Source organism: Sphaeramia orbicularis, chromosome 4 (assembly GCF_902148855.1).
Source record: "Sphaeramia orbicularis chromosome 4, fSphaOr1.1, whole genome shotgun sequence".
In the NCBI taxonomy this organism is placed as follows: domain Eukaryota; kingdom Metazoa; phylum Chordata; class Actinopteri; order Kurtiformes; family Apogonidae; genus Sphaeramia; species Sphaeramia orbicularis.
Window position 1 is genome coordinate 8,285,811 of NC_043960.1, and position 27,718 is coordinate 8,313,528.

A 27,718-nucleotide genomic window follows, 5' to 3' on the forward strand; every position below is an offset into this window, starting at 1 on the left:
ACCCACCGCTCACTTAACCTGTCCTTCAGAGTTTCAAACGGGACGGTGAGATTGATGACCATGTCGAGTTGACACAGATTATTCAGTTCCCGTGCCTGGGGCAGGGTCCGGGGGAAACCTGGGCAGAAAAAACGAGAATATGAAAAATACAGTCGTGGAAAAAATTATTAGACCACCCCTTGTTTTCTTCAATTTCTTGTTTATTTATTTATTTATTTATTTATTTATAACTTATATTTTATTAGTTTTAAAAGAACAGCAACATAAATAAGTCTGGGTAGCACAGTCTTATCAATTATTTTGCTTATATAATGTCCATTTTTTCCACTTTTTGTTCATTTGTGGTTCTTGTAGTCTTAATCTGTGTGTTAGTTTTTCCATTAGAAATATGTCCTCGATTGTAGTTATCCATTGATCCTTTGATGGTACGTTCATCTTCTCCCATCTTCCTTGTTATACTTTTTTGTTGCAGCTATCAACATCACCTTTACCAAATATTTATCGTCTTCACGTATAGTGCCATTACCAAAGTTGCACAAATAAAGAATTTCAGGTTTCTTTGGAATTGTGTATCCTAATACTTGACATAGGACATTGCAGATCATTTCCCAATATTCCGAAAGTTTTGAACATTTCCAGAAAACACGAGAATGGTCAACATCCATCTCCCTGCATTCTCTCCAACATTCCTGATGCCTCTGGAACTGTTTGCTTTTAAACTTGGGTGTAATAAAAAATCTTACAAGGTTTTTCCAGGCAAATTCCCTCCATGTCCGAGAGCTAGTAGTTGTATGATGTAATTTCCACATGTTTAGCCAATCTATATCATCAATTTCTATGTCAATTTCTTGTTTATTTTAATGATTTTTTTTTCTATATATTTACCATTTCCTAAGAGATTTATCGTCATTTATTATAAAATAATCCTCCGTATTTAGCATTTTTCCAGTGAAAATCAGGTATTTTCCTAATGTAAACATTCTGTTTAAATGTGAAACCATGTATTTGGGCAATCTACTGTTTGAGTCATGAAACATTAAAGACAAAAAGTTACTGGTTATACTATTGGCAGCCAGTAAGAAATCTGTTATGAGGACATGGTTAAAAGTAGAACCACCCACCACTGATGAATGGATTGGAATTGTCTATGAGATTTATGTTACGGAGAAGATATCCTTTTCCCTCAAAGTTGAAAAAGAAAAATGTTATAATATATGGTCCAAATAGACCAAGTATGTAAAATCAATCAGATCTGATTTCATTTGATTGTATTTGTGCTTTGTGTGAACCTATCTGCTTTTATGTGAGGTTGTGATTGTATGAGGTGGTGCGCTCCCCTGTTCTGTTTTGTTGTATTACACTGGTCAACAACAAATTTATTGTTTAAGTTTTTTGAGCTGATTTAGGATAATTTTGGTGTGCTGAATCCAAAAATCACATTAATTTTGCTCAATCAGGTCAACTTTCTAAACTATGCTACATATTGGCTTTTTAATGTTTTTGCTTACATTTATGGGCATTTTCACATCATATGATACAAAATTCTTTCAGATTTCTTGCAATAAACGAGTTCTGAAGATTTTACTTTTGCCAATTTATGATGAATGGTTTTTTTTTTAATATTACAGGTGAATGAAATGGCTTCGACTAGAACAGGGGTCGGCAACCTGCGGCTCTTCATCCTCCTTGTAGTGGTTCCCTTTACTGCGGTCAAGCCAGCCGCAATTCTCCTCTGTATTGTCAGTCCAGCCGCTAGCGTTTTTCTTGTGCGCTACTTATTCGACAATTACAGTAGATGAGCTGCATGGAGCGAATGTGCCTTCCAGACAACAAAAGTGAGGGCTCATTTATGCTCTACCTTAAAGACGCAGACGGATACGAACGGAGGGTTCTGTCCGTCCTTTGTATATTACTCACATAATTCTGTCCATTTTCCGGGAGAATATGGAGCAGTACAACTGGGAACTGCGGAGGCAGTGTTGAGTTTTGAAGAGAATAATTTTCATAAATAGCGATACTTTTCATAGAGCAACTGAATGAGTATAAGTACTGTGTACTTTTGGGGTAATCCTACAACAGATTCCATTCCAAGCTACAAAAGTGTTTGTTTTCGTCTGAAATAGGCTTTAAGACTAAATTCAATGATGAATAAAATTATGATTTCCAATAAGTACCTCATGAATTTTTTACAATTGGTATTAGTACTTCAAATACTATTAGCAAAAATACTATGAACTACTTTTACTGTGTACTTTTGAAGTAATCATACTCAAAAATCCCTTCCAAGCTCCAAAAATGTTTGTTTTTTCATCTGAAATAGTCTTTAAGACTAAATTCAATGATGAATAATTTTTTTTTTCCAATGAGTACCTCGTGAATTTATTATTTTTGGTATTAGTACTTCATATACTATTAGCACAAATACTATGAAATACTTTTACTGTGTACTTTTAGAGTAATCATACTCCAGAATCCATTCCACACAGCACTTCTGTTTGTTGTATTCAGTGGTTGTAACAGATAAAATGTAAAGAAGATTAAAACTTTTAAAAGTTTATAAGCTCTGTTATCTTTGTGGCTCCAGACTATTTTTTTTGGCGGAAGAGGGGGCAAAATGGCTCTTTTGATAATAAAGGTTGCAGACCCCTGGACTAGAAGATCTTGCAAAAATAAGCCTGACGTATTCTGCTACATCTGCGGTGAATACACCATTGTACCTAACAGGAATCAAGTCACAAGTTTCATAAAGTGTGCTTACCAATCTTATTTTGGTATTAAACTTGGTGACCAAGATAAAGTTTACAAAAATGTAATCAATTTTGTGAGAAGATCAAATTTTTCAAAATCAAATTAGCAAAAAAACCTGACCTGATTGAGAAAAACAGATGTCATTTTTGGATTTAGCGGTGCAAAATGGTCCTAATTCAGTTGAAAAAACCTAGACAACTTGCAAAAAATATTTTTTTGTAACCCAGTGTTATTGTTTCAACTGAAATTAATGGTCTGTAAAAGGAAATTCTAGAAAGGCAATATGGATACAATCATCGAAGAATTTCAAAAAAAAAAAAAAGAAAATCATATATTTGCCAATATTTAAGGCACTGATCACATTGATGTTCATAAAAGCTCAGATTAAAATTGAGGATTATTATATCAAAAACAGAGAAAACTGAAGAAAAAGTGGCGTTTTCAGTTATACAGTCGTGGAAAAAATTATTAGACCACCTTCTGTTTTCTTCAATTTCTTGTTCATTTTAATGCTTGGTACAACTAAAGGTACAATAAAAAGAGAATTTAAAAAAAAAAAAAGAAAATCAGATATTTGCCAATATTTAAGGCACTGATCACATTGATGTTCATAAAAGCTCAGATTAAAATTGAGGATTATTATATCAAAAACAGAGAAAACTGAAGAAAAAGTGGCATTTTCAGTTATACAGTCGTGGAAAAAATTATTAGACCACCTCTTGTTTTCTTCAGTTTCTTGCTCATTTTAATACAACTAAAGGTACATTTGTTTGGACAAATATAATGATAACAACAAAAGTAGCTCATAAGCGTTTAATTTCAGAGCTGATATCTATCCATTTTCCATGTTTTCTTGATAATAACCAAAACCATTTCAATTCTTACATCAATGTCTATGGCATTGTACTGACAAAAACAGTGCTTTTAGCCATTCCATGTTTTCTTTTCTGTCTGTTTTAGTCACATAATACACACAGGAGTTAGTATTGGATTGCATAACCATTGTTTTTGATGACTTTGATGATCTAATAACTTCTTCCGCAACTGTATACACTTTATTTATGACCACAACGAGTCAGTCTTAAAGCTCTGGTGGTTATTATCTGACTATTATCTCTAAATCATGTCAGTTTTAAATGCACATATATGAGATTATTTCGGTCTGTGTCTGTGCTGTTGGTCATGTGGGGGGTTGATGGTGTGCTCCCCTCCTCGGGTTCTGTGTGCTTGGCTCCACCCCCCCACCAGCCATAGTCATATTAATTTAAATTAATTAGCATAAACTCAAACTGATAGGAATTGATATAAATTACTATAAATATTTAATTATTTAACCCATTTTTGCTGTTATTGTGGCTGCCTCCACCGCTACTGCCACCAAAATAAAACTAGCAAATTAAACTATTAATATTATAACCATATATTATGTTGTTGTTATTAGACAAAGGGCTGAGCGGTAATAAGCTATGCTTCTTCTCACTCTTTTTCAAATATGAATATGAATTTTTCTTTTTTTCTTTTTTTTTGTGTGTATTAGTTTTTGCCTCCTTGAATTTTCATTTCTGTTACGTTGTGCAAAGAAGTCAATTAGTAGCAATCACGAAGCTTGTACCATTTAATTTAAGAGGGATGTTTGTGTTTGAAAAATGTAAAGTAAGAACAAACGTTAAATATCACAGTGTTTCAGTTATTGGTGTCAAGCTATGGAACGAACTGAAGGATGAAGTGAAATTGTGTAGCTCACTGTTGAGTTTCAAAAAGAATTTAATTTGTCAAATTATGGAGGGCTATGAAAGTAATATGATTACAAAATGACTTATAACACTGAATGTAGTATAATTTGTGTTTAAGTATTTATCTGCTGCAGCTTCAGGTGTGGACTAAGGATGTGAATAGGAGAAGCAGAAATAAGCCTCCGGCTTCAGCTTCTTCCTTTTTCAGTTACAAAATGTGTTAATTTTATGTTTGTTTGTTTTTTAAATATGTATGTGTTTTGTTTTGTTGTTGTTTTTTAATATGTATGTGTTTTGTATTTTGTATTTTGTATTGAACTGAAATAAACATTCATTCATTCATTCATTCATTTCTATTTTCGAAATAAATCAATTTAAAAAAAAAAAAAATCATTATCATTATTATAATTACTATTTTCCCTCTCATCCCTCCACCCCTCCCTTTCTCACTTTCAGTCACTCTCCCCCCTTCCCCTTTTCCTTATCACCCTTAATCAGTCTATATTGTTTAGTTTCTCTTTACGTTTATTATCTTTTTCATTGTAACATGATGTTGTCCTTGTTGTTGTTTGTCATTATTTTGTTGTTGTTTTGTTTATTTGCTTGATTTTTCTTTTATTTATTTGTTGGTGTTTTTTTTCTGTCCACTATGACTTGTTAACTGTATCACTAATTTAAAGAAAGTAAAAAAAAAAAAAGAGAAAGAGAGAGAGAGAGAGATTATTTCTGTCTTAAAAGATGATACAAGCTGTTCTCAAGCTGTTTCGAAGTGTCCAGTGTAATGATTCGCAGCTGTAACAACAAACACGCTGGAATACATACATGTGGGTTTGTTTTTGTGGAGAACATTACTGCAAAAACCAGTAGAAACAGATTTTGATAAACGATTGAGACTTAAATGTGATCACATGCTGTAGTGTGGGTCAAAGGTCAAGGTGGTGTAAAGGACAAAACCACATGACTAAACACACAATATGGACAAAAGTGTTGGGACACATTGAAATCAGATGTTTTGTTCCTAACAGGAGATTTGGTTCCAAAACCATTTTTACTGTATTTATACTTTTTTTCCTTTCAGGTATGTACTAATATGTAAAAAAAAATTGGTGAGTTCATATGTATGTTTCTTTTTTAAATGATCTGAGATGTTATTTTGGCTTATTATTTACATGTTTTATACTAATTTTAAGCTTTTTTGTTGAGTTTTTTTCTGTTTTAAGTGCTTGTCTGTAAGGTTAACATTAAAAAAAAGGGAAATCAAAGAATAAATTGTATGATTTCTCTTCATTTTTGTTGCAAATGATGAATAAGTGATGGCAGACATTATATTAAGAGATTTATTTCATAATTCTGTTTGAAATTACTGCACCCAACATCTCCCTCATCCCTTTACCTCTTAAAAATTGTGTCTTTGTATCTCCTTATGACACTGTTATTCTTGACAGATAAAGTGTAACTGGGGCACAGTAAGTTTTCATTACACCAGGTCAGAGGTGATATTGATGTATATAAATAGGAATAAAAAGAGGAATGCGTCTGAAAAAAGAATTATTCCCATATTATGAGCAGCTTTTGTATTTTGCTGAATAGGTATTTTTCTAAACTTGTGGACCTCTTCTTCACATGTCAACAGGGTTTCATGTTGCAAAAACGGTGACTTCTAAAAAGTCTGGTTTGTGTGTATTTGTGTGTTCAAGGAAAACAGAGTGATTAGAAAACAATGGTGTCTCGCCCTATTTTGTTCATATCTACTGTTGTTTGTGTAATGAAGCTGCACCTGAAACATCAAATCCAGGTGTATAAATAAGTGGATGACCTCCAGCAGATCCAGGTCAGCACCGATACCTTTGGGAGACGGACCGGGCCAGTGTTATGGACAAAGTCACATCATGTAAAGAACGCACTTCCACAACCAACACTTAAAATGACGCAACTTTACATCTGAACGACACCTTCATGACAGATTAACCCATAAAGACCCAAACATCCACTGTCGACCAAAACCATCTACAAAATCTACACTGTTGATCCATTAATCCTATCAATCCATGTAAATAATTGGTGTAAAATACAGTTATTCATCTTTTCATGGCCATCAGATATGACCCATTTGGACGTAGTTACCATGGAAACAACGTCATCTTCGACAACATTGATTCATCAGTAAAACCCATGGATTTTGATCAGTGACAGTGGATGGAAATGCTTGGTTTATGTTCAGTTAATGAGAGATTTAACTAAAAAAATCACTTTCTCTTCAGTTTTCTCTGTTTCTGATATAATATCCTTCATCTTAAATCTGATATTTTCTGAACATCTACATGATCAGTGAATTAAATATAGAAAAATGACTGGTTAATGTTCAGTTAATGATATATTTACTGAAAAAAGTCACTTTTTGTTTTAGCAGTTTTATCTGTTTTTGATACAATAACCCTCAACTTTAATCTGAGCTTTTATGAACATCTACATGATAAGCGAATTAAATTTCACAATATACATGATTTTCATTGAAAAAACACAAAACACAGATATTTACCATTTATTATAAATAAATGGTGGTAAATCCCTTAAGAAAAGTTAATATAGAGAAAATAATATTTTAGAACTGCCACAGACAAGGTTATTATCGTTAACGAAAACTAACAAAATGACGAAAACTAGAATTGTAAAAACATTTTTGTGAACCGAAATAAATAAAAACTAGAATTGAAAGAAAAAATGATAACTAACTGAAACTGTATTGTGTGCTTATAAAACTAACTAAAACATATAAAAATTGTGGATTAAATTCCCATTGTTTTCGTCTTTGTCAGTGTCGGATTGACAGAAAATCGATTTATTTCCCTTAAGCAATTTTAGCTGCTGGCACCGTATGATATTTAACGGTCCGTCACTTGTGTTCACTTGTGGTTTCCAGTCGTCTTCTGGTCCCCACTCTACCTGGAAACATGGAGACTAAAGTTGGGAGAAAGCAGCAGAGTCCTGTCTGGGATTTATTTGAATACGACGGCGAAGAAGATAAAAGATACGACAAAACTAAAATTAATACTAAAACTAAGCATTTAGAAAATAGCGAAAACTAATAAAAACTAACCTGCTCTAAAAACTAATTAAAACTAACTGAATTACACTGTAAGTCCGCATAAGTTGAGTTTACTTAAAAAATCTCTGGAAACTCGTTGCCTTAAAGAATTTAAGCAATGAGTAATGAAAACTTGAGTATATTAAACTTAAATACTTGATTTGAATGAAATTGCTATTTTACGTACAACACACTAAATGCCAAGTTAATTTAACTTAAAATTTGTTGCAATGTCAGTTGCTTTGTGTAATCATTAGACTTAATATCATCAGTTCATTTTACTCAATTCTGAGTTGATTTAACCCTTTCATGTATCAATTATGAGAACCTTAGTCAAAATTTTTTTGAGTGTTTTTTTTTTTTTTTTAAGTCTATAGGCATGAAAAAAACAATGCAATTGAATTTTTTTTATGACCCTGTTTTTCATGGAGTCACAAAAATGTCCACTCAGCTGGACACCATGTGTTTAATTTTTGAAGCGAAGATACATGTATTTAAACCCCATCATCAGAAAGGGATATAGTGTGTGAAAAATATGAAATAAAAACATTTTTAATGCCGCTAATGCCATTTTCTCACATTTTAACGTACTCTAATATTAGTTGTTACTCAAGTCATGGTGATAATATGCAAAAAAAAAACCTTTTTGTTCAAAAAAACTGTTAATTACGGTCTAATAGCCTAATAATTAGCAATTGATTTACACTCAGACTTGTTAGTGCAGATCAGGTTTATCTAGAACAGCAAAGTTACAGTAATGGTATGAATGTCAGTGTTTGTGATGATGCATAAGTATTCACTGTGTTGGCTGATATGGAACTAAAACAACAAAATCCATGCATATACAAGAGAACAGATGGACAATCGCTGTCCACTGTAGTGACCAGTATGCATGAAAGGGTTAAACTGAAATCTTTTGCAATATAAATGGCTTTGTATAACTATTCAACTTAATATATTATAGTGTGGATGAAAGTTAGGCAGGAAGTTGGATTGATGTAATTTGCCATTACAGGAAGTGCTTTTAATTTGTCAAAGCATTACAATTTCCTTTGCATAAAACATAATCTTTAACCCTTTCATGAATAGTGGTCACTCCAGTGGACAGTTACTCTACAGCTTTAATCTTGTATATTCATGGGTTTAGTTGTTTTAGTTCCATATCAGCCGACACAGTAGACGCTTATGCATCATCTCATAAATTGCAATTCATACCATTATTGTAACTTTGCTGTTCTTGATTGGTTCTTGAGTGGAAATCATTCATTCATTCATTTTCTGAACCGGCTTTATCCTCACTAGGGTCATGGGGGTCGCTTGGAGCCTATCCCAGCTACATAGGGGCGAAGGCGGGGTACACCCTGGACAAGTCGCCAGTTCATCGCAGGGCGTGGAAATTAATTGTTAATATTTATTTTTTGCATATTATCTCCATGAAGTGAGTAATAACTAGTATTAGAATATGTTAAAATGTGAGAAAACATCAGATTAGCTGCATTAAACATGGTTTCATTTCACTGTTTTCATATCACTTTATGATACTGGGTTTTAAATACATGTTTCTTTGCTCTAAGGATAAAATTCAGGGTGTAGCTGAGTGGACACTTTTGTAACTCCATGAAAAACAGGTTGATTTAAAAAAAAAAAAAAAAAAATTCAATCACATTATTTTTTTTTTCATGCCTAAAGAGGAATAAAAACACTCAGGAAAAAAAAAATCTTGATTAAGGTTCTCATAATTCATGCATGAAAGGGTTAATGAACAGGAAACCTATTGTTCTTCCTATGGCTCTGACTCATGGTGCAGCTCTACAAAAATACAAAAACAAACACAAAAAGACCAATAAACATTCCCATACACACATTCAGTCCAAATTAACACTAACACCACAACCCCGCTGAACCCCTGCACAGAAAAAGAGAAAAAGAACACATTTTCAACAACATGCCCAATACCCATAATTCAATGTGGAGATAAATAGGTGTGGTTATGACTAAAACCAAGTGATTTAAATCCATTCAACTTCAACTTTTTCGTATTTTCAACTATGTCTACAACTTAGTAGAATATACTGAACATTTTATAGTAATGTCATAAAACTTAAATCATTTAAGTGCATTGTGAGTAAAGCATTTTAGTAAATACAAATTCCGGGCTTACAGTGTAGAGAAAAAAAAGTCAAAACTAAATAAAACTAAACTATTATGAAAAATCCAAAACTGTTATAACCTTGGCCACTGAAGTCACACTGGGTCCTTATGGGTTAAAGCCTCTGCATCTGCTTCGTCCAGTATTATCCACAGTGTACAGGTTGGACAACACTGAATATAGTTTGCCTGCTCATTGAGACCAGTTCATATTCATTTTTGCACTGTCATTAATCACCTCCATATGTCAGTCCTCTAAACTCCATAGTCTCTTCACATCATCACTCTCCGCTCATGTTCACTTTAATCTCAGCCTGCTTCCTTTTACAGCTTTCCTCGGTTCATTATCTTTGGAAGAAGTCGACCATTTCTCTGCATGTTCCTTTGTTTGGTTGATATGTTCAATCTATCCAACCCACAGAACATCATTCTACCCACAAATGAGCAATGGCACGGCTATGGAAGTAAATCTGTCTCATCAGATTTTGAATTAAAAAGCCACTGAATTTCTAGCACTGAATTTTTTTGCACTGAAATTAAGTATCTGAATTTTTTTTTTTTTTGCACTGAAATGAAATATCTGAATTTTTTGTCTCTTAATTTAACTATGTTCATAAATTTAGAATAAAAAAACTTCAAATGCAAAAAATTCAAAAGCAAAAAATTCAGATGCAAAAAATTCCGAAGCAAAAACTTCAGATCACACATCCAGGACACCAAGGATAAGCAATCGATTCTATCTCAAGTCGAACCGTCACCCAGCCAATCGAGTTACATTAGGCTGGTCATGTGACACTGATGCAGGAAGACGGTCAGCGCAGATGTGTGATCTGAATTTTTGGCTTTTGAATTTTTTGCATCTGATTTTTTTGCATCTAAATGTTTTGCTTTTGAATTTTTTGCATCTGAAGTTTTTTATTCTAAATTTATGAAAATAGTTAAATTAAGAGACAAAAAATTCAGATACTTAATTTCATTGCAAAAAAATATTCAGATACTTAATTTCAGCGCAAAAAAATGTAGTGCAACAAATTCAATGGCTTTTATAATTCAAAATCTGATGAGACAGATTTACTTCCATACACGGCACCAATCGAAGGCCAAGACAGAGAAGCAGACAGAGCGAAGGAAGCAATTTCATCTGTTTACTGTATATTGAGAAGGGCTCATTTAGTGTAAAACCACTTTCACACAGAGATCCAGAAAAAAGGTGAGATGTTGATCCCCCTTTTTTTTTTTTACATCATTGACTGATTTCCACGGCCAACCCAAAGGAGTAACAGAGGTGAGACAGGTTGGACTTTCACACACCTGCTGACCTGTGTTCCGGAATCAAAGGGGTGGTGACGCAGCACAGCGTATAGTGGGATGTACAGGGTGGGGAAGCAAAATTTACAATGAACATTTAGTTGTTTTTTCTCAGCAGGCACCACGCCAGTTGTTTTGAAACCAAACATATATTGATGTCATAATCATACCTAACACTATTATCCATACCTTTTCAGAAACTTTTGCCCATATGAGTAATCAGGAAAGCAAACGTCAAAGAGTGTGTGATTTACGGAATGCACTTGTCACACCAAAGGAGATTTCAAAAAGAGTTGGAGTGTCCATAAAGACTGTTTATAATGGAAAGAAGAGAATGACTATGAGAAAGTCTGGAAGATACTATGAAAGACGAATGGGAGAAGTTGTCACCCGAATATTTGAGGAACACTTGCGCAAGTTTCAGGAAGCGTGTGAAGGCAGTTATTGAGAAAGAAGGAGGACACATAGAATAAAAACATTTTCTATTATGTCAATTTTCTTGTGGCAAATAAATTCTCATGACTTTCAATAAACTAATTGGTCATACACTGTCTTTCAATCCCTGCCTCAAAATATTGTAAATTTTGCTTCCCCACCCTGTATAACTTGTGCGTTGAAAATACCCCATGCATAGCGGTGTTGCTAACCTTTCCAGAGTCTTTCTTTCAGTCCGTTCCACAAATGTTAGCATGATAGAGTCCTCCGCCTAAGTGAGAACAGCTTGTGGATTTTGCTGTCTCCCCAGTTTGACATCTTTCTGGTCGCACTGATATGTTTGTTTGCTGCACTGGAAAAAATCTAAATCTTACCAAGTGTATTTTTCTCATTTCTAGTTAAAATATCTCATCACACTTAAAACAAAACATAACTAGAAAAGCACTTGGAGAGCGCAGACCTCCGTCACGGCAGATCAGAGTCATCCCCCTCCCCCAGTGTGTTCCTTGTGCCAATATCAACATTTCCTGAAAATTTCATCCATTTGGATGAAATTTTCAGGAAATGTTGATACTGGCACAAGGAACAAATGATTACATTTTGGTGGTGATCGGGGGGGGGGGGGCTGAGAGACAGATCTGCCTTGGCAGTAGATCTTGAAAATCTTATCTCAAGAAATCTTACCAAGATAATTTTCACTTGTTCCATTGGCAGATTTTTTTTTGCTTAATTCAAGATTTTTTTGCTTAATTCAAGCAAAAAAAAAAATCTACCAATGGAACAAGTGAAAATTATCTTGTTAAGATTTCTTGAGATAAGATTTTCAAGATTTATTGTATAAAAATAAGTTCTTATATCTCACTGAAAAGTTCCTCTTTAGGTGATTATGTCTTATTTTAAGTGTGATGAGATATTTTGACTAGAAATGAGAAAAATACACTTGGTAAGATTTTTTTATTTTTTCCAGTGCAGTAAACAAACATATCAACAAGAAAAGCATTCAGAGAGCACAGACCTCCGCCAAGGCAGATCAGTGGGCCCCAATGCCCACCCCCACCCCCCATCCTCGATCACCACCAAAATTTAATCATTTCTTCCTTGTGCCAGTATCAACATTTCCTGAAAATTTCACCAAAATCCGTCTGTAACTTTTTGAGTTATCTTGCTAACAAACAACCAAACACGCACGCAAATACATCATCAAAACATCACACCCTAGTTGTGGAACAAGAGGTGCTACATAGGCTCTGTTACTACCTCCACAGGTGTTACAGAACCGCGATAAAGGTGGGACCAAACGATCCCACCATGTCATTTATACAGAAGTCATTACAGAATAAAGGTGAAATATTCCCATAACAGAAGTGCTGTGTGAAAGGGGCTTGAGTGTAAATTTTGTCTGTGCGGACACTCATTTAGACATTAAAAGAAAAAATCTGATGAATGACAAACAAATTGCTCTGCTGTAGATTCTAATAACCAACCCTGTCCTATCCAAGTCATAAGACAAACGTTACTAAATGAGATGAATGAACGCACATGAGTTTGTGAAAGTGTAAGTGTGTATGTCTTTGTACAGCTGTGGGGACACATTTTTACTATTTATCTATATTTGGAAGGAATTTTTGGGTCTTCGGGCGCATTTGGGCTAGTTCTTTGCAACTTTAAATGACTTTTTGAAGGTTTGCATTTAAGGTCAATGCATGATCCTCACAGAGACAGTAAGACGTGACAGTGGGGGGTGGTGTTCATGTGCTAGTATGTGTGCTTAACCTTGATTTAGGCGCTCTGTTCTCTTGCTAAAAAAAAAAAAAAAAAAAAAACACTTGTTTGCCGATTACATTTCAAGGTTTAAACATGCCCATCAGTTTGTTCCATCAATGTTTGGCATCTTAGTCAAAGAGAAGAGATAATATTTAACCTTGAAAAAGACACTGTGATCCCTGGGTTATTTTATGACAGGACTTTCATGTGTTTTTTTTTTTTTTTTATGTTTAACAACTCTAAACACTTCTGTATCTTAGGAAACCTTCCATTCTAGGATACATTTGACTTGTTCTTGTATTTGCAAAGATACACAAAGTGTCCAACATATTAAAAAAATGAGAGGGCTATCACTTTTTTTGCTTCAGACTGTTTACAATGACTCCAAAATTCATTATGTTGGATATTTTTTCATGTCAAATTACTTCCGTAAGTCCTAGTTACATGCTTGTACTGGATTCAGCACATTAAACAGCTAATTACACACAGATGCCAGATAATTCCCTGCATATTTTTTCCGCTTAATTATTCCTTATAATAAAGCTCTGCATGTGGTATTTTGCAGAAAGGCTGAAAACAGAGCTTGCAGGATGGCCCTTTCTGCAGCGTGTAGAGGAGTTTTAGGGGGCGGCATCTATTGCAGCCAATCAGATTTAAGGGGCAGTGGGCAGTTCTCACTAGTGGCCTGGATGCTGCACAGTCCTCACCTTATATGAAAACTATGTATCTGCAGGATTAAGTACAAACCATGCACATTTATGACATAAACCCTGGAATTCTCTTTATAATGAGCTGAAGGACTGTAAAAACATATTCCAACTGAAAAAAAGTGTAGAAAGACAGAACAATGAGAGTATATGAACAGTTCTAAGTTTTTACATTTTGTTTCGTATTTGTTTCGCGTCTTGTGACATATTTGTTTACTTATTTTGGTCTGATATCGTAATTGCTTTGCATCATTTCGTCAGGTATATATTTACCCATGTTTTGTTTGTTCCAACTGAAAAAAGTGTATAAAGACAGAACAATGAGAGTATATAAACAGCTATAAGTTTTTACATTTTGTTTGTATTTGTTTTTGCATCAAGTGACATATTTATTTACTTATTTTGGTCTGGTATCGTAATTGTTTATCATCTTGTGACATATTTATTTACCTATTTTGGTCTGGTAACAGAAACCCAACAGAATATTTACATATTTTGGTCTAGTATCATAATTGTTTTGCATCTTGTGACATATTTATGTACTTATTTTGGTCTGGTATCATAATTGTTTTGCATCTTGTGACATATTTATTTACTTATTTTGGTCTGGTATCGTAATTGTTTTGCATCTAGTGACATTTATTTACTTGTTTTAGTCTGGTATCGTAATTGTTTTGCATCTTGTGACATATTTATTTACTTATTTTGGTCTGGTATCATAATTGTTTTGCATCTAGTGACATATTTATTTACTTATTTTGGTCTGGTATCGCAATTGTTTTGCGTCTTGTGACATATTTATTTACTTATTTTGGTCTGGTATCGTAATTGTTTTGCATCGTGTGACATATTTATTTACTTATTTTGGTCTGGTATCGTAATTGTTTTGCGTCTTGTGACATATTTATTGACTTATTTTGGTCTGGTATCATAATTGTTTGGCATCTAGTGACATTTATTTACTTATTTTGGTCTGGTATCGCAATTGTTTTGCGTCTTGTGACATATTTATTTACTTATTTTGGTCTGGTATCGTAATTGTTTTGCATCGTGTGACATATTTATTTACTTATTTTGGTCTGGTATCGTAATTGTTTTGCGTCTTGTGACATATTTATTTACTTATTTTGGTCTGGTATCATAATTGTTTTGCATCTTGTGACATATTTATTTACTTATTTTGGTCTGGTATCATAATTGTTTTGCATCTTGTGACATATTTATGTACTTATTTTGGTCTGGTATCGTAATTGTTTTGCATTGTGTGACATATTTATTTACTTATTTTGGTCTGGTATTGTAATTGTTTTGCATCTAGTGACATTTATTTACTTATTTTGGTCTGGTATCGGAATTGTTTTGCATCTTGTGACATATTTATTTTATGTTTACGCATTTGGCAGACGCTTTTTTCCAAAGCGACTTACAGGGGAAAACCAATTAAATCACTCAATCAATCAAATTTTATTTATATAGCGCCAGATCACAAAAAAAAGTTATCTCTTGACATTTTATATATAGAGTTGGTCAAAACCAGACTCTAAGTCAATTTACAGAAACCCAACAGAATATTTACATATTTTGGTCTGGTATCATAATTGTTTTGCATCTTGTGACATATTTATGTACTTATTTTGGTCTGGTATCATAATTGTTTTGCATCTTGTGACATATTTATTTACTTATTTTGGTCTGGTATCGTAATTGTTTTGCATCTAGTGACATTTATTTACTTGTTTTAGTCTGGTATCGTAATTGTTTTGCATCTTGTGACATATTTATTTACTTATTTTGGTCTGGTATCATAATTGTTTTGCATCTAGTGACATATTTATTTACTTATTTTGGTCTGGTATCGTAATTGTTTTGCATCTAGTGACATTTATTTACTTGTTTTGGTCTGGTATCGCAATTGTTTTGCATCATTTCCTCAGGTACATATTTACCAATGTTTTGTTTGTTTTGTACTTCCTAGATATATGTAGTTTTGCACTTGGTTTTGTATTCATTTTGTATTATCTTTGGATGTATTTGGTTTGATTTGTCTGACTTTACACAGTATGATTTTATAGCTAGTTATGTATAGGCTATTATTATTTAGAAGGGGACAGGAAATACAAGATATTTTTCATCCTGCTCCTTTTCAAGCGTGGGTGTGTACATGTTTGTTCACCTGATGATTAATGAATGTCTGCTGATGAAATGCACAACCATGAATGAAATAAATGAAATGAAAAACTGTTTTGTTTTGTTTTGTTTTTTACCATCCAGTAGCCAACTGTGTCCGATCACTTGCTCCAGCCTGGGCAGCATTAGTCTGGTCATCACATGATCCGGTACCAGCATGCCTCTTTCTACGTAGGTCTTCACAAGCACACCTGCCTCTGACACACAACACACAGGTAAAAAAAAAAACAAAAAAAAACATATATATGTGTTTCTAGCTTGTAACTACTTGTAAGGCTAGTAATTAACATAACTGTACTGTAGATCCGAAACACGGGGGGGGGGGGTGACTGCTACTTCCTCTACTTCCTCTGTCCTTATTTCACCTCACATTTGGTAACCTGACACTGTATTTTAATGGAAAACGACATTCACTACTGTCATACCCACAAGCGACCTTTGTTTATAACTGAAACAGAGGTCGAATGTGGGTATAAACATAGAATTTATAACTTAAATAGAGGTAGGGTGTGTGAATTTTACCCTCATGTCACGCTTTACCTCCTGAATTCATCCCTCTTATCCTCATATGACCCAGGAAATGTCTGCAAAGTACCAGCTTTTTTTTTTTTGTTTTTTTATTAAATAAGTGCCTATATTTGAAACATCATGATGCAAGAGTTTTTTTTTCAGATGCAGTTTTTAAAATTTTTATGCAATGTCCTTTGTGATGGACAGTTTTCTTTTCTTTTCTCTCTCTTTTTTTTTTTTTTTTTTTGGTATAAAGTTGTGAACAAATGTGGGCAGAAAACCTGGGTCTTAGGAGGTTAAACCCACTTGAGCTACTTTTACCCCATCCTCAAAGTCACAACATCACACACACACACATGGTTTTGCTTAGCTACACTATAGTATACAACATTTTGGCACATTCTGAGAAATAAATTGATTCCAGTTCTCAAAAGAGACATCTTAAAGGGACACGACCATGAATTTAGAATGCAAATTTAAGTAAAAATAAAAGCCTTAACCTCTAATATTAATAATATTACATATAGGTTTCACAAGAGGGGTATTATTACTTCTTGTGTTGCTGCAGATTTCTCTATTAGGTTACAATAAGACACACAGTCTAGGTTTGCTTTCAGTGGGAATGGCTGCATAAATGTTTAATAAACTTCTAAAAATACACCACTCCACATACTCCACTCTGCAAATCACCTTTGTTTTAACGCTTTAATCTCTTATTTCTGTAAAGGAATCGTCAGTTTCAAACACAACACGTCTTCAAAGTTTTTTTTTTTTTTTTTTTCTCTTCTTCCTGTTGATAACACACTGTTGTCAATGCGTCCCAGTGCAGACCCAGGCTGCGTCCTTACCTGTGTTTGCTGCTATGCATTCTCGCAGATAGTGACCACTGGACAGATACTGGAGACCAAAACTTTGCGCAATCCTTCGGGATATTGTACCTTTCCCTGATCCTGGTGGACCCATGATAGCAGCTCGAAATAACTTGGCCATGTCTTCCTCAAAAATAAGACTCCTACTGTTTTCAACGGGGCGCACAAACGCTCCTTTTTTCCCCCAGTTCTTGCGCAAACGGACCAAGTGAATGGCCTTTTAAAAAATAAATTCCCAATCAGCGTGTTCGCAGAAGTGATCTAACACATCCAAAACCCCGCAGAACATACAAACTAGTCCTGCCAATGGAATTTACAACAGTTTATGTGTGGAGTTTGCAGTCCTTTACGCAGAGCCCACTCACTCACTGGGGCTGACTCCAAGCAAGTCAGAGCGTTTTTTTTTTTGTTTTTTTTTTTTTTTTCCTGTTGCCTTACAGATACAACACGCTTGTCTACGTCTTTAAGAACAGATTTTTCTCTGCGAATGAATGAGGGAGTCTCCACAACGCCCTATTTTCCTGCGCACATCATCTAGAAAAAATGCGGATAACTGATTCGCACGAACTTCGCACAGGAATCTGGTTAATGTAGTTTTATAGACAACTGCTGATGCCTACAAACAGTCTGGCACTGAGGAGTGGAGTGAGAAAAAAGCAATGTGATCAAGTTGTTGTTTTTTTTTCATGGAGTGACAAAAATGTCCATGCATTTCATTTTGAAGTAAAGAAACGTGTTTAAAACCCAATATCAGAAATTGATATTAAAAAAATGAAATAAAATCTGATTAATGCTAAGTATTACTCTTTTCATGGAGATAATATTGCAAAAAAAAAAAAAAAAAAAAAAAACTTTTTTTTCCTAACAAATAACAATTGATTTACACTGAAACATGTTACTGCAGATCAGATTTTTCAAGAACAGCAAAGTTATAGTAATGGTATGAATTTCAGTGTATAGGATGATGCATAAGTGTCCACTGTGCTGGCTGATGTGGAACTAAAATAACCAAACCCATGAATATACAAGAGAACAGCTGTAGAAAAACTGTCCGCTGTAGTAACCATTATGCATGAAAGGGTTAAAAGACAAGTCTATCTATCTATCTATCTATCTATCTATCTATCTATCTATCTATCTATCTATCTATCTATCTATCTATCTATCTATCTATCTACACTGGGGGGAAAAAAATGCCCCTCTAAAAACAAGTAAAAAAAAAATTAATAATACATGATATTTTGCTTTGGTAAGATTTCTTGAAATAAGATTTTCAATATCAGTTGTCTAAAAATAAGTTTATATCTCACTGAAAAGTTATTCTTTAGGTGATTATGTCTTATTTTAAATGTGATGAAATATTTGGATTAGAAATGAGAAAAATACACTTGGTAACATGGTATGTATGTATGGATGTATGGATGTATGGATGTATGTATGTATGTATGTATGTATGTATGTATGTACGTATGGATGTATGGATGTATGTACGTATGGATGGATGGATGGATGGATGGATGGATGGATCTATCTATGTATCTATCTATGTATCTATGTACTATCTATCTATCTTTCTATCTATCCTAAGATTTAGATTTTTTCCAGTGTATGTATGTATGTATGTATCTATCTATCTATCTATCTATCTATCTATCTATCTATCTATCTATCTATCTATCTATCTATCTTGACAAGATTTTGTAGGTTTTCAGGTCATCACTTAATGCTAAAGATCCTCCAAACAGTATATTACCATGTTTATTAAAAGTAGTTATATGCTAAAAAATAAATAACATAAATTAATTAGAATTAATAAATTAATTTAAAAAAACAGTGTATAGTTGATCAAATAACCAAATTTCAAGGATAAGTTTGGTTTTGTTTAAAAAAAAAAAAAAAAAAAAAAATCATACATAACATTGCAATCCAGAAAAAAAGAGGAGTCAACCAGTTATCTGATTCCATAACAACAAATCATCAGTGACGTTCAGTCCCCTGTACTGATCAAATTCATCCACCCAGCTCTAAATAACATTAGATGATTACATTCCTACACGTTGCTGTAGTAATTGGTGGGTTTATTTGGACCACTTGTTGACAGGCTCAGATTACAAGGTTTTTTATTCTTATTTATAGTTGACTGGGTTATTTTTATGAATTTGCAACGCTGGCAACAGTCGCAGAAAAAAACCCAAGTCGCTGTCATTGCGCGCACATTTGAGGACGGGCGGAATATTGTGAGTACTTGTTGCGAACCATACGGCGGCGGCAGCGTCCCAGAGCTGTCAAATATTGCGCACAGCCGATCTACAGTCAGTGGAGTAACCAGACTAATCCATCAGACAGACAACTCGGAAGATTAGCCTTTTTACCCTGACCAAACTATTTTTCTCTACCTACCCGGAAGCCTGTTTTTTTTTAAAAGTCATGATCATTTTTTTTGTCACATGGCTTTTGGAGAATTCAATAACAACAAAAAATGGCGACAATCACGTTGCTCTGTGTGGTCTTGCTGCGTCATTAAAAATATTCATGTAAACACGGGGAATTAAACACGGAAATAGCAGGTAAGTCACCTTAAGATTGGTTTTCGATTTAATGTAGATTGAATTTCATAAAGAATAAGTGGATATATTTGGATCCTATAGAGCATGCTGTTTGTTTTTGCCCAGAAAAGGGGTGTGTATACAATGCTGGGGCGTTAACGTTTGGCTGCACAATATTCAATACGAACATTTTTACTTAGAAATCACCTCCGGATGCTTTTTTGAAGACAATGTTTAGCCATAAGAAAGCGTTTAGGTTTAGATTTATGTAATGCCATAAGCGTAAATAAGGATGTAGTTGAGAAATAGCCAACTTTTGTTTATTTCTTGGAAATAGCAACAAGCTTGGCCGTGCTTATTTCAGTTCTGGGTGTAGGATGTGACGCTTTATTCTGCACAAGGCGTTAATCGAAGGCAGTCTGGTGTGTAATGTGTTAGAAGCTAGGTATTTACATTGAGGTTTTATGCAATATGGATGCGCTTTGCCCACAGAGTCACTATTTACGCACAACAAACGTGGCGTTTCTGAACAGTGCGTTGTTTTATTTTTTTGTGTTTCTTTTTTTTTTTTTTTTTTTTTTATTATTTTTATTTTTTTTTTCGTGCGTCCTGTTGTGTTTGTGCACATGTTGCGCCGCCGTCCACGTCTGACATGAACATTTTTTTGGCCAGTGCCCTGTGCAGCGGGGCTAATGGAGTTGTTTACATCAAGTGCAGAGGGCGGACTGACGGAGAGGAGGAGCCGCTACGTCGGCGCGAGACGCGACCGGACTGCTCGAGAGGCTCGCTCGCGCCGAGAGGGGAGGGGGCGGAGCTTCAGGAAGAATCATAACAAGTCTGACGTCACTCGGCCTTGTGGTTCGTATGAATAATATTTATTGTGTGTCTCTAACAGGTCCGAGCAGGAAGAAGGAGGAGAGAGGAGAGAGGAAGCAGGCTGTGTCTACCTGAATGTGGTTTTATTAGAGGAAGCATTGACATTAACGCAACACTTTAATCAACGGCATAATTATTAAAAAAAAAAAAAAGAATATTTATATGCAGAAACGTGAGCTTTACTTCTAGTTTTCAACACTGGGTTTGATTTTTTTTTTTTTTTTTTTTTTTTGCAATTCATCAAGTTCATTTATTATACATGAAGTAGATGTAAAAAAATAAATAAAAACCCAAAAACAGTTAAATCAACGGTTTAATAATTTTAAAAATGAACATTTATATGCAGAATATATAAGCTTTACTTCGAGTTTTCAACACTGAGTTTTTTTTTGTTTTGTTTTTCAATTTGTCAACTTCATTTATAATGCATGAAGTAGATGTAAAAACAAACAAAAAAACAGTTAAATCAACGGTATAATAATTTTTTAAAAAAATGAACATTTATATGCAGAAACGTGAGCTTTACGTTGAGTTTTCAACACTGTGTTTGATTTTTATTTATTTATTTAGTTTTTGTAGTTCATCAAGTTCAATTATTATACATGAAGTAGATGTAAAAAAAAAAAAAAAAAAAACAAACAGTTAAATCAACAGTATAATAATTTTTTTAAATGAACATTTATATGCAGAATACATGAACTTTACTTTGAGTTTTCAACACTGGGTTTGATTTGTTTTATTTTTTTTTATTTGCAGTTCATGAGGTTCATTTATTATACATAAAGTAGATGTAAAAACAAACAAACAAAAAAACAGTTAAATCAATGGTATAGTAATTTTTAAAAAATGAGCATTTATAAGCAGAAAACATGAGCTTTACTTCTAGTTTTCAACACTGGGTTTGATTTTTTTTTTTTTTTAATTCATCAAGTTCATTTAGTATACATGAAGTAGATGTAAAAACAAAAACAAAAAAAAACAACTGTTAAATCAACGGCATAATAATTTAAAAAATAAACAGTCATATGCAGAAACGTGAGCTTTACTTCTAGTTTTCAACACTGTTTGATTTTTTTATTAATATTTTTTGCAATTCGTCAAGTTCATTTGTTATACATGAAGTAGATGTAAAAACAAAAAAAAGTTAATAATTTTTAAAAAATGAACACTCATATGCAGAAACGTGAGCTTTACTTCTAGTTTTCAACACTGTGTTTGATTTTTATTTTTATTTTTATTTTTTTGCAATTCATCAAGTTCATTTATTATACATAAAGTACATGTAAAAACAAACAAAAAAAACCCCCTGTTAAATCAACGGCATAATAATTAAAAAAAAAAAAATATTCATATACAGAAACATGAGCTTTACTTCTAGTTTTCAACACTGTGTTTGATTTTTTTATTAATATGTTTTGCAATTCATCAAGTTCATTTGTTATACATGAAGTAGATGTAAAAACAAAAAAAAACATTAAAATAGTCAGTTTGTACAACTTTTTTTTTTTTTTAACTTTATTTATAGAACATTGTGAACATTTTAGACAGTGTGATATACAACAAAAGGTATAAAAAGGTAGAATAAACATTGATCGTCACACCTGAATGTTAACTACAAGACCCAAATAAGAAAGAAAAAAACAGAGACCAGTTCAACTAGAAAAAATAAAAATAAATAAATAAATAATGAAAATAAAAAACATAATATTAAATGCAATAACAAAAAAGTAAATAAATAATTACACATATCGATCCTCCAACTCAGAGGAAAAGTCTAGAGAATGTATATCGTTAGTTTGTACAACTTTTAAAACTATTAGGTTTCTGGTGTTGTGGGTGGAGCCAGTGTCATGTGACTGGATGATGTGCAATTACAAAACAGCATTTTCATATCATATTGAACAACTACTACAATATTTATAAGAGAAAGACAATCATAATGCTCAGTTCTTAAAGTAAATATAATCCATGTTCTTTTGTGCCTCAAAAATGATTTAACATTAGCGGATGGATTTAAAATGTGATTTTGCAAGAACTCAAATTAGAGCAGCGTAATCTTCCCCTAGGCTGCACATATTTTCACGTTGCTTGTTCCGATAGAAAACATAGATTCATACATGTTTAAGTTTTTACATTCAGTAAAGCCTAGGTAATATTTCCTCCATGTGGGAGCTTGAAATGAGCATAATTTCAGACTTTCTTTCAAAGTTTTAAAATCATTTAATCAGGTTTTAGTTCATTGAATTGCTTTGTTTGTCACAATTTAGTAATATTTTCTCATGAATAGTCTATCCAAATGAGCTTTTTAAACACTATTGTTAATAAAAGTCAGATTGTTTGGAGTGCTGTATGAAATTCCTCACTTGCTCCCATATGTTTTGTCTAGGAATGTTTTTTTTTTTAACCCACTGACCCCCAGTGCCACTTGCAGGTTGATGAATGGAACGGTGGACTGCTAGATTTGACAGGCTGCCCTGGTTCAGTTATCACAGTGCTGATGCTGTCCCCATCGAAGGTACAGTACTGTGATAACTGAAGGATGGCTGCCAACTTGACTCTAAAGCAGCGGATTAAAGCACATTCACCTGAGAATTATCCAACGAGAAGGTGGAGAAGAGTGAGTCTACAAACAAGAACACTGGTATAAGTTAATAAGTTCATGAAATCTCTTTTCGCCTTTTAATGTCAGCTGAGTTTGACCGGCTCAGTGGTCGTTTCTGTAAATGTTTATGCATTGTTTTGTATTATAAGACAAAATAAAGTCATTTATTATTCCTTTGTGTGTGGCAATGCAGTAAGATCAAATCTTTTTGGGAGGAGGTTAAAATGACAATAGAAAAAATGATTTTGAATTTCGTTCCAATGGATCCTGCACTTTTTGTTTTAGGACTTTACCCAAAAGGTCATAAATACAACAAAAGTGAACAAATATTAATAGATATGTGTCTTTTACGTGCCAAAAAATCCATTGCAATGTTTTGGAAAAAGACCAACAGGCCAAATATTGCGTACTGGGTGAAGCAAATGTTGACAACTTTTCCTTTGGAGAGACTGAAGTACATACAAAAAGGTAGGCAGGATATGTTTGAAAAAATATGGGAACCTTTTAACATACAGGGTGGGGAAGCAAAATTTACAATGAACATTTAGTTGTTTTTTCTCAGCAGGCACTACGTCAATTGTTTTGAAACCAAACGTATATTGATGTCATAATCATACCTAACACTATTATCCATACCTTTTCAGAAACTTTTGCCCATATGAGTAATCAGGAAAGCAAATGTCAAAGAGTGTGTGATTTGCTGAATGCACTCGTCACACCAAAGGAGATTTCAAAAATAGTTGGAGTGTCCATAAAGACTGTTTATAATGGAAAGAAGAGAATGACTATGAGCAAAACTATTACCAGAAAGTCTGGAAGATACTATTAAAGAAGAATGGGAGAAGTTGTCACCAGAATATTTGAGGAACAGTTGCACAAGTTTCAGGAAGCGTGTGAAGGCAGTTATTGAAAAAGGAGGACACACAGAATAAAAACATTTTCTATTATGTAAATTTTCTTGTGGCAAATAAATTCTCATGACTTTAAATAAACTAATTGGTCATACACTGTCTTTCAATCCCTGCTTCCAAATATTGTAAATTTTGCTTCCCCACCCTGTATTTGTTAAAAATGTTGATTTAGCAAATGACAATGAGGAGGAATACATATTCAGTTGTGTAAACCTTACAACAGGGTTAATGAGTTCAAATACCCATAATTATAACAGGGCATTAAATTATGTACACATGTTTATGGCTGAGAAGTTTGTGATGTGTATTGTTTATTTGTAATTTTTTTTTTTTTTTTTGTGTGTGTATGTGTGTGTTTACTTGTAACACTTGTAATGTTGCAGGTGCCTTTGTTTGTAAGGTACAGGTCTACATGTGTTTGTATTTACAAGTGTATGTGTATATATATATTAAAAAAAAGTGTTTATATATATATATATTGTAAAAAAAAAAAAAAAAAAGTCATTTAAACAGAAATTGTTGTGATATATACCACTGTAGCTGTTGAAAATGCACTGGGTTTTAGGCTGTAGCTGTAAAACAACCAGTTGAAACAACAGTTAAAAGGGTTGTAGTTTTTAATCTCTTACATGTTTTCTTAGTAAAATGTTATCGTGTTCCTTCTATGTTAATATTTAAAGAGGAATTCCAAAAAAAAACATAAAAGGAACTCAAATCTAAAGTCTCTAAAACAGAACGGCAGATACATTTCACAGTTCAGCATAAGTCTTAACACTTTAGAAATAGCTGATGAGTTTCATTTTGGAAAAAACCTGGACCGGCCATGTCCTTAAGAACTGAAGTGTAAAATAATCCAGTGTGAATGCACCTCATTGTGGTCAACAGAGGGAGCTGGAGATCTATTAATGGTGTCCTCTGAACTCAAATAGTAAAAATAATCAGCTCTGAGCTTTTGGGAATGATGTTTTGAAATTATGTTGATGGGGAAACTTGTTAAACATGCTCATTTTTCTAAATTCATATTGATAATCTCCCTGTGTAAACTTTATTGAGTTATTTTAATTTTGTCCTTTTTTCAGTAGAAATGCTTGTAAATGTAGTCATATATTTGCTTTAATAATGCTTTGTCAGTGCTGTATGTATAAATGTCATGTCACTGAAGCTTACTGAACTGAACTAAAAAAATAAAATACAATAAAAAATACGCTGACAACTCAACAAAAAGGCACATTTTCCTTTTTTCCCCAATTTGCAGTGACAAAAAGTAATCAAAAACATGTATGCAAAACTCTTAGAAACTGTTTTAAAATAATGCATCTTTGTTTTAATATGAGTTCTGCATTTTAGTTGCTGTCACATCATTAAAATGACACTTGCACGATTTTTTTTTTTTTTAACCAAAATAAGACTGACTTCCTGAAAATAAAAATAAAAAAGAGAAATATTACATCATCTAGACTTGACTGGCATGATTTCCTAAATTATTTATAACAGAATTAAGGTCTTCCTTTTTTTTTTAAAATAGCTCTAATATATCTAATATTATTAACTAGAGTGGGTGTTTTATTAGCAATTTCACAAACTTAATGAAGTTTAATGATTGTAAAAATTCTTTATGGTTGCACCACTCTGATATTTTCACTGTCATTTCCAAACTTTTTTCTAAGAACTGACTGAAAACTGAAATTTTAGTTCACAATAAACATATGAAATAATTTTTCTAAAGTTTGTTTCCAAATTTTAACTCCCTTTAATTTAAGTAAACCATAATGCCAAAATATTAACTTGGCCCATGTGGTTTTAACTCCCAGCTCCTTCTCAAAATGTATTAAAAACATGTTTTAGTCCTCAAGAAAGGTATGAAAGCAATTTTTAACTTTATTTAAAGTTTTAAGTCTTTTGTATTTATTTAAAGCATAAGGTCACAACAATATTAGTTTGATCCCAGTACTTTTCAAAGACAATTTCATCTCAAAACAGAAATTTTATAGTTCTCAAAAAAATTCATGAAAGCAACTTTTAACTTTGTTTCCAAGTTTTAATCCTTTTATATTTATCTAAAACATATGTCACCACAATATTAGCTTGATCCAAGTACTTTTCAAGGGTGGCTCCATCTCAAAATGAACTAAAAACAGACATTTGAGTCTGAAAAGAAATAAAATATGAGTTTATTTCCCAGTTTTAACCCTTGGGGGGATGTGGACCTGGTCCATGTGGTTTTCACTCCCAGCTCCATCTCAAAATATACTAAAAACACATACTTTAGTTCTCAAAAAATGTATCAAAGCAATTTTGAACTTTATTTCCAAGTTTTATTTATCTAAAGCATAAGGGCACAACAATATTAACTTGATCAAAGTACTTTTCAAAGTCAATTCCATCTCAAAATTGATTGAAAACTGAAATTTTATAGTTCTCCAAAAATGCATGAAAATTTTTTTTAACTTTATTTCCAAGTTTTAACCCTTTTATCATAAGGTCACAACAATATTAGTTGGAGCCAAGTACTTTTCAATGGCGGCTCCATCTCAAAATGAACTAAAAACAGATATTTTTGACTTTGAAAAGAAATGAAGTAAGTATGTGAGTTTATTTCCCAGTTTTGACCCTTGGGGGATGTGGACCTGGTCAATGTTGTTTCACTCCCAGATCCATCTTAAAATGTATTAAAAACACATATTTTAGTTCCCAAGAAATGTATGAAAGCAATTCTTAACTTTATTTCCCAGTTTTATTTATCTAAAGCATAAGGTCACAACAATATTAGCTTCATCCAAGTACTTTTCAATGGCCGCTCTGTCTCAAAATGAACTAAAAACAGAAATTTTAGTGTTTAAAAAGAGATAAAATTAAAATTTGAGTTTATTTCCCAGAAACCTTGGAGGGACATAGGCTTGGTCCATGTGGTTTTCACTCCCAGCTCCATCTTAAAATGTATTAAAAACACATATTTTAGTCCTCAAGAAATGCATGAAGGCAATTTTTAACTTTATTTCCATGTTTTATTTAGCTAAAGCATAAGGTCAGAACAATATTAGCTTAATCCCAGTACTTTTCAAAGACAATTCCATCTCAAATTGATTGAAAACCAAAATTTATAGTACTCAAAAAATGCATGAAAGCAATTTTTTAACTTTATTTCCAAGTTTTTGCCCTTTTATATTTATATCAGGCATAAGGTCACAACAATAGTAGCTTGATCCGAATACTTTTCAAAGACTATTCCATCTCCAAATTGATTGAAAACAGAAATATTATAGGTCTCAAAATATGCATCCATCTCAAA

General features: G+C 33.2%; 2 protein-coding genes and 1 long non-coding RNA gene across 7 annotated transcripts in view; 1 reads left to right on the top strand and 2 right to left on the bottom strand.

Annotated features, from left to right (window-relative positions):
- LOC115418096 (adenylate kinase 4, mitochondrial-like) overlaps positions 1-17,986 on the bottom strand; it is a 24,015-nt gene extending 6,029 nt beyond the window's left edge. The window contains exons 1-3 of the mRNA XM_030132420.1: positions 17,474-17,986; positions 16,193-16,312; positions 1-118 (exon numbers count right to left, since the gene is read on the bottom strand). The exon at positions 1-118 is cut by the window's left edge and continues 55 nt beyond it. Of these exons, the coding sequence (XP_029988280.1) occupies positions 1-118; positions 16,193-16,312; positions 17,474-17,615 (380 nt within the window). The 5' untranslated portion in view covers positions 17,616-17,986. The remainder of the gene's footprint in view (positions 119-16,192; positions 16,313-17,473) is intronic.
- Positions 1-27,718, bottom strand: part of LOC115418093 (putative tyrosine-protein phosphatase auxilin) — a 247,364-nt gene that overhangs the window by 90,861 nt on the left and 128,785 nt on the right. The window lies entirely within an intron of this gene.
- LOC115418099 (uncharacterized) lies at positions 19,545-25,453 on the top strand. Of its 5 annotated transcripts, XR_003935257.1 has the most exons (4): positions 19,625-20,061; positions 20,713-20,898; positions 23,348-23,677; positions 24,931-25,453. It is a non-coding gene; the product is annotated as an uncharacterized LOC115418099 (long non-coding RNA). The 5 variants fall into 5 exon arrangements; XR_003935255.1 differs by having other exon boundaries at positions 19,545-20,061; positions 20,713-23,677; XR_003935256.1 differs by having other exon boundaries at positions 19,545-20,061; positions 20,753-23,677.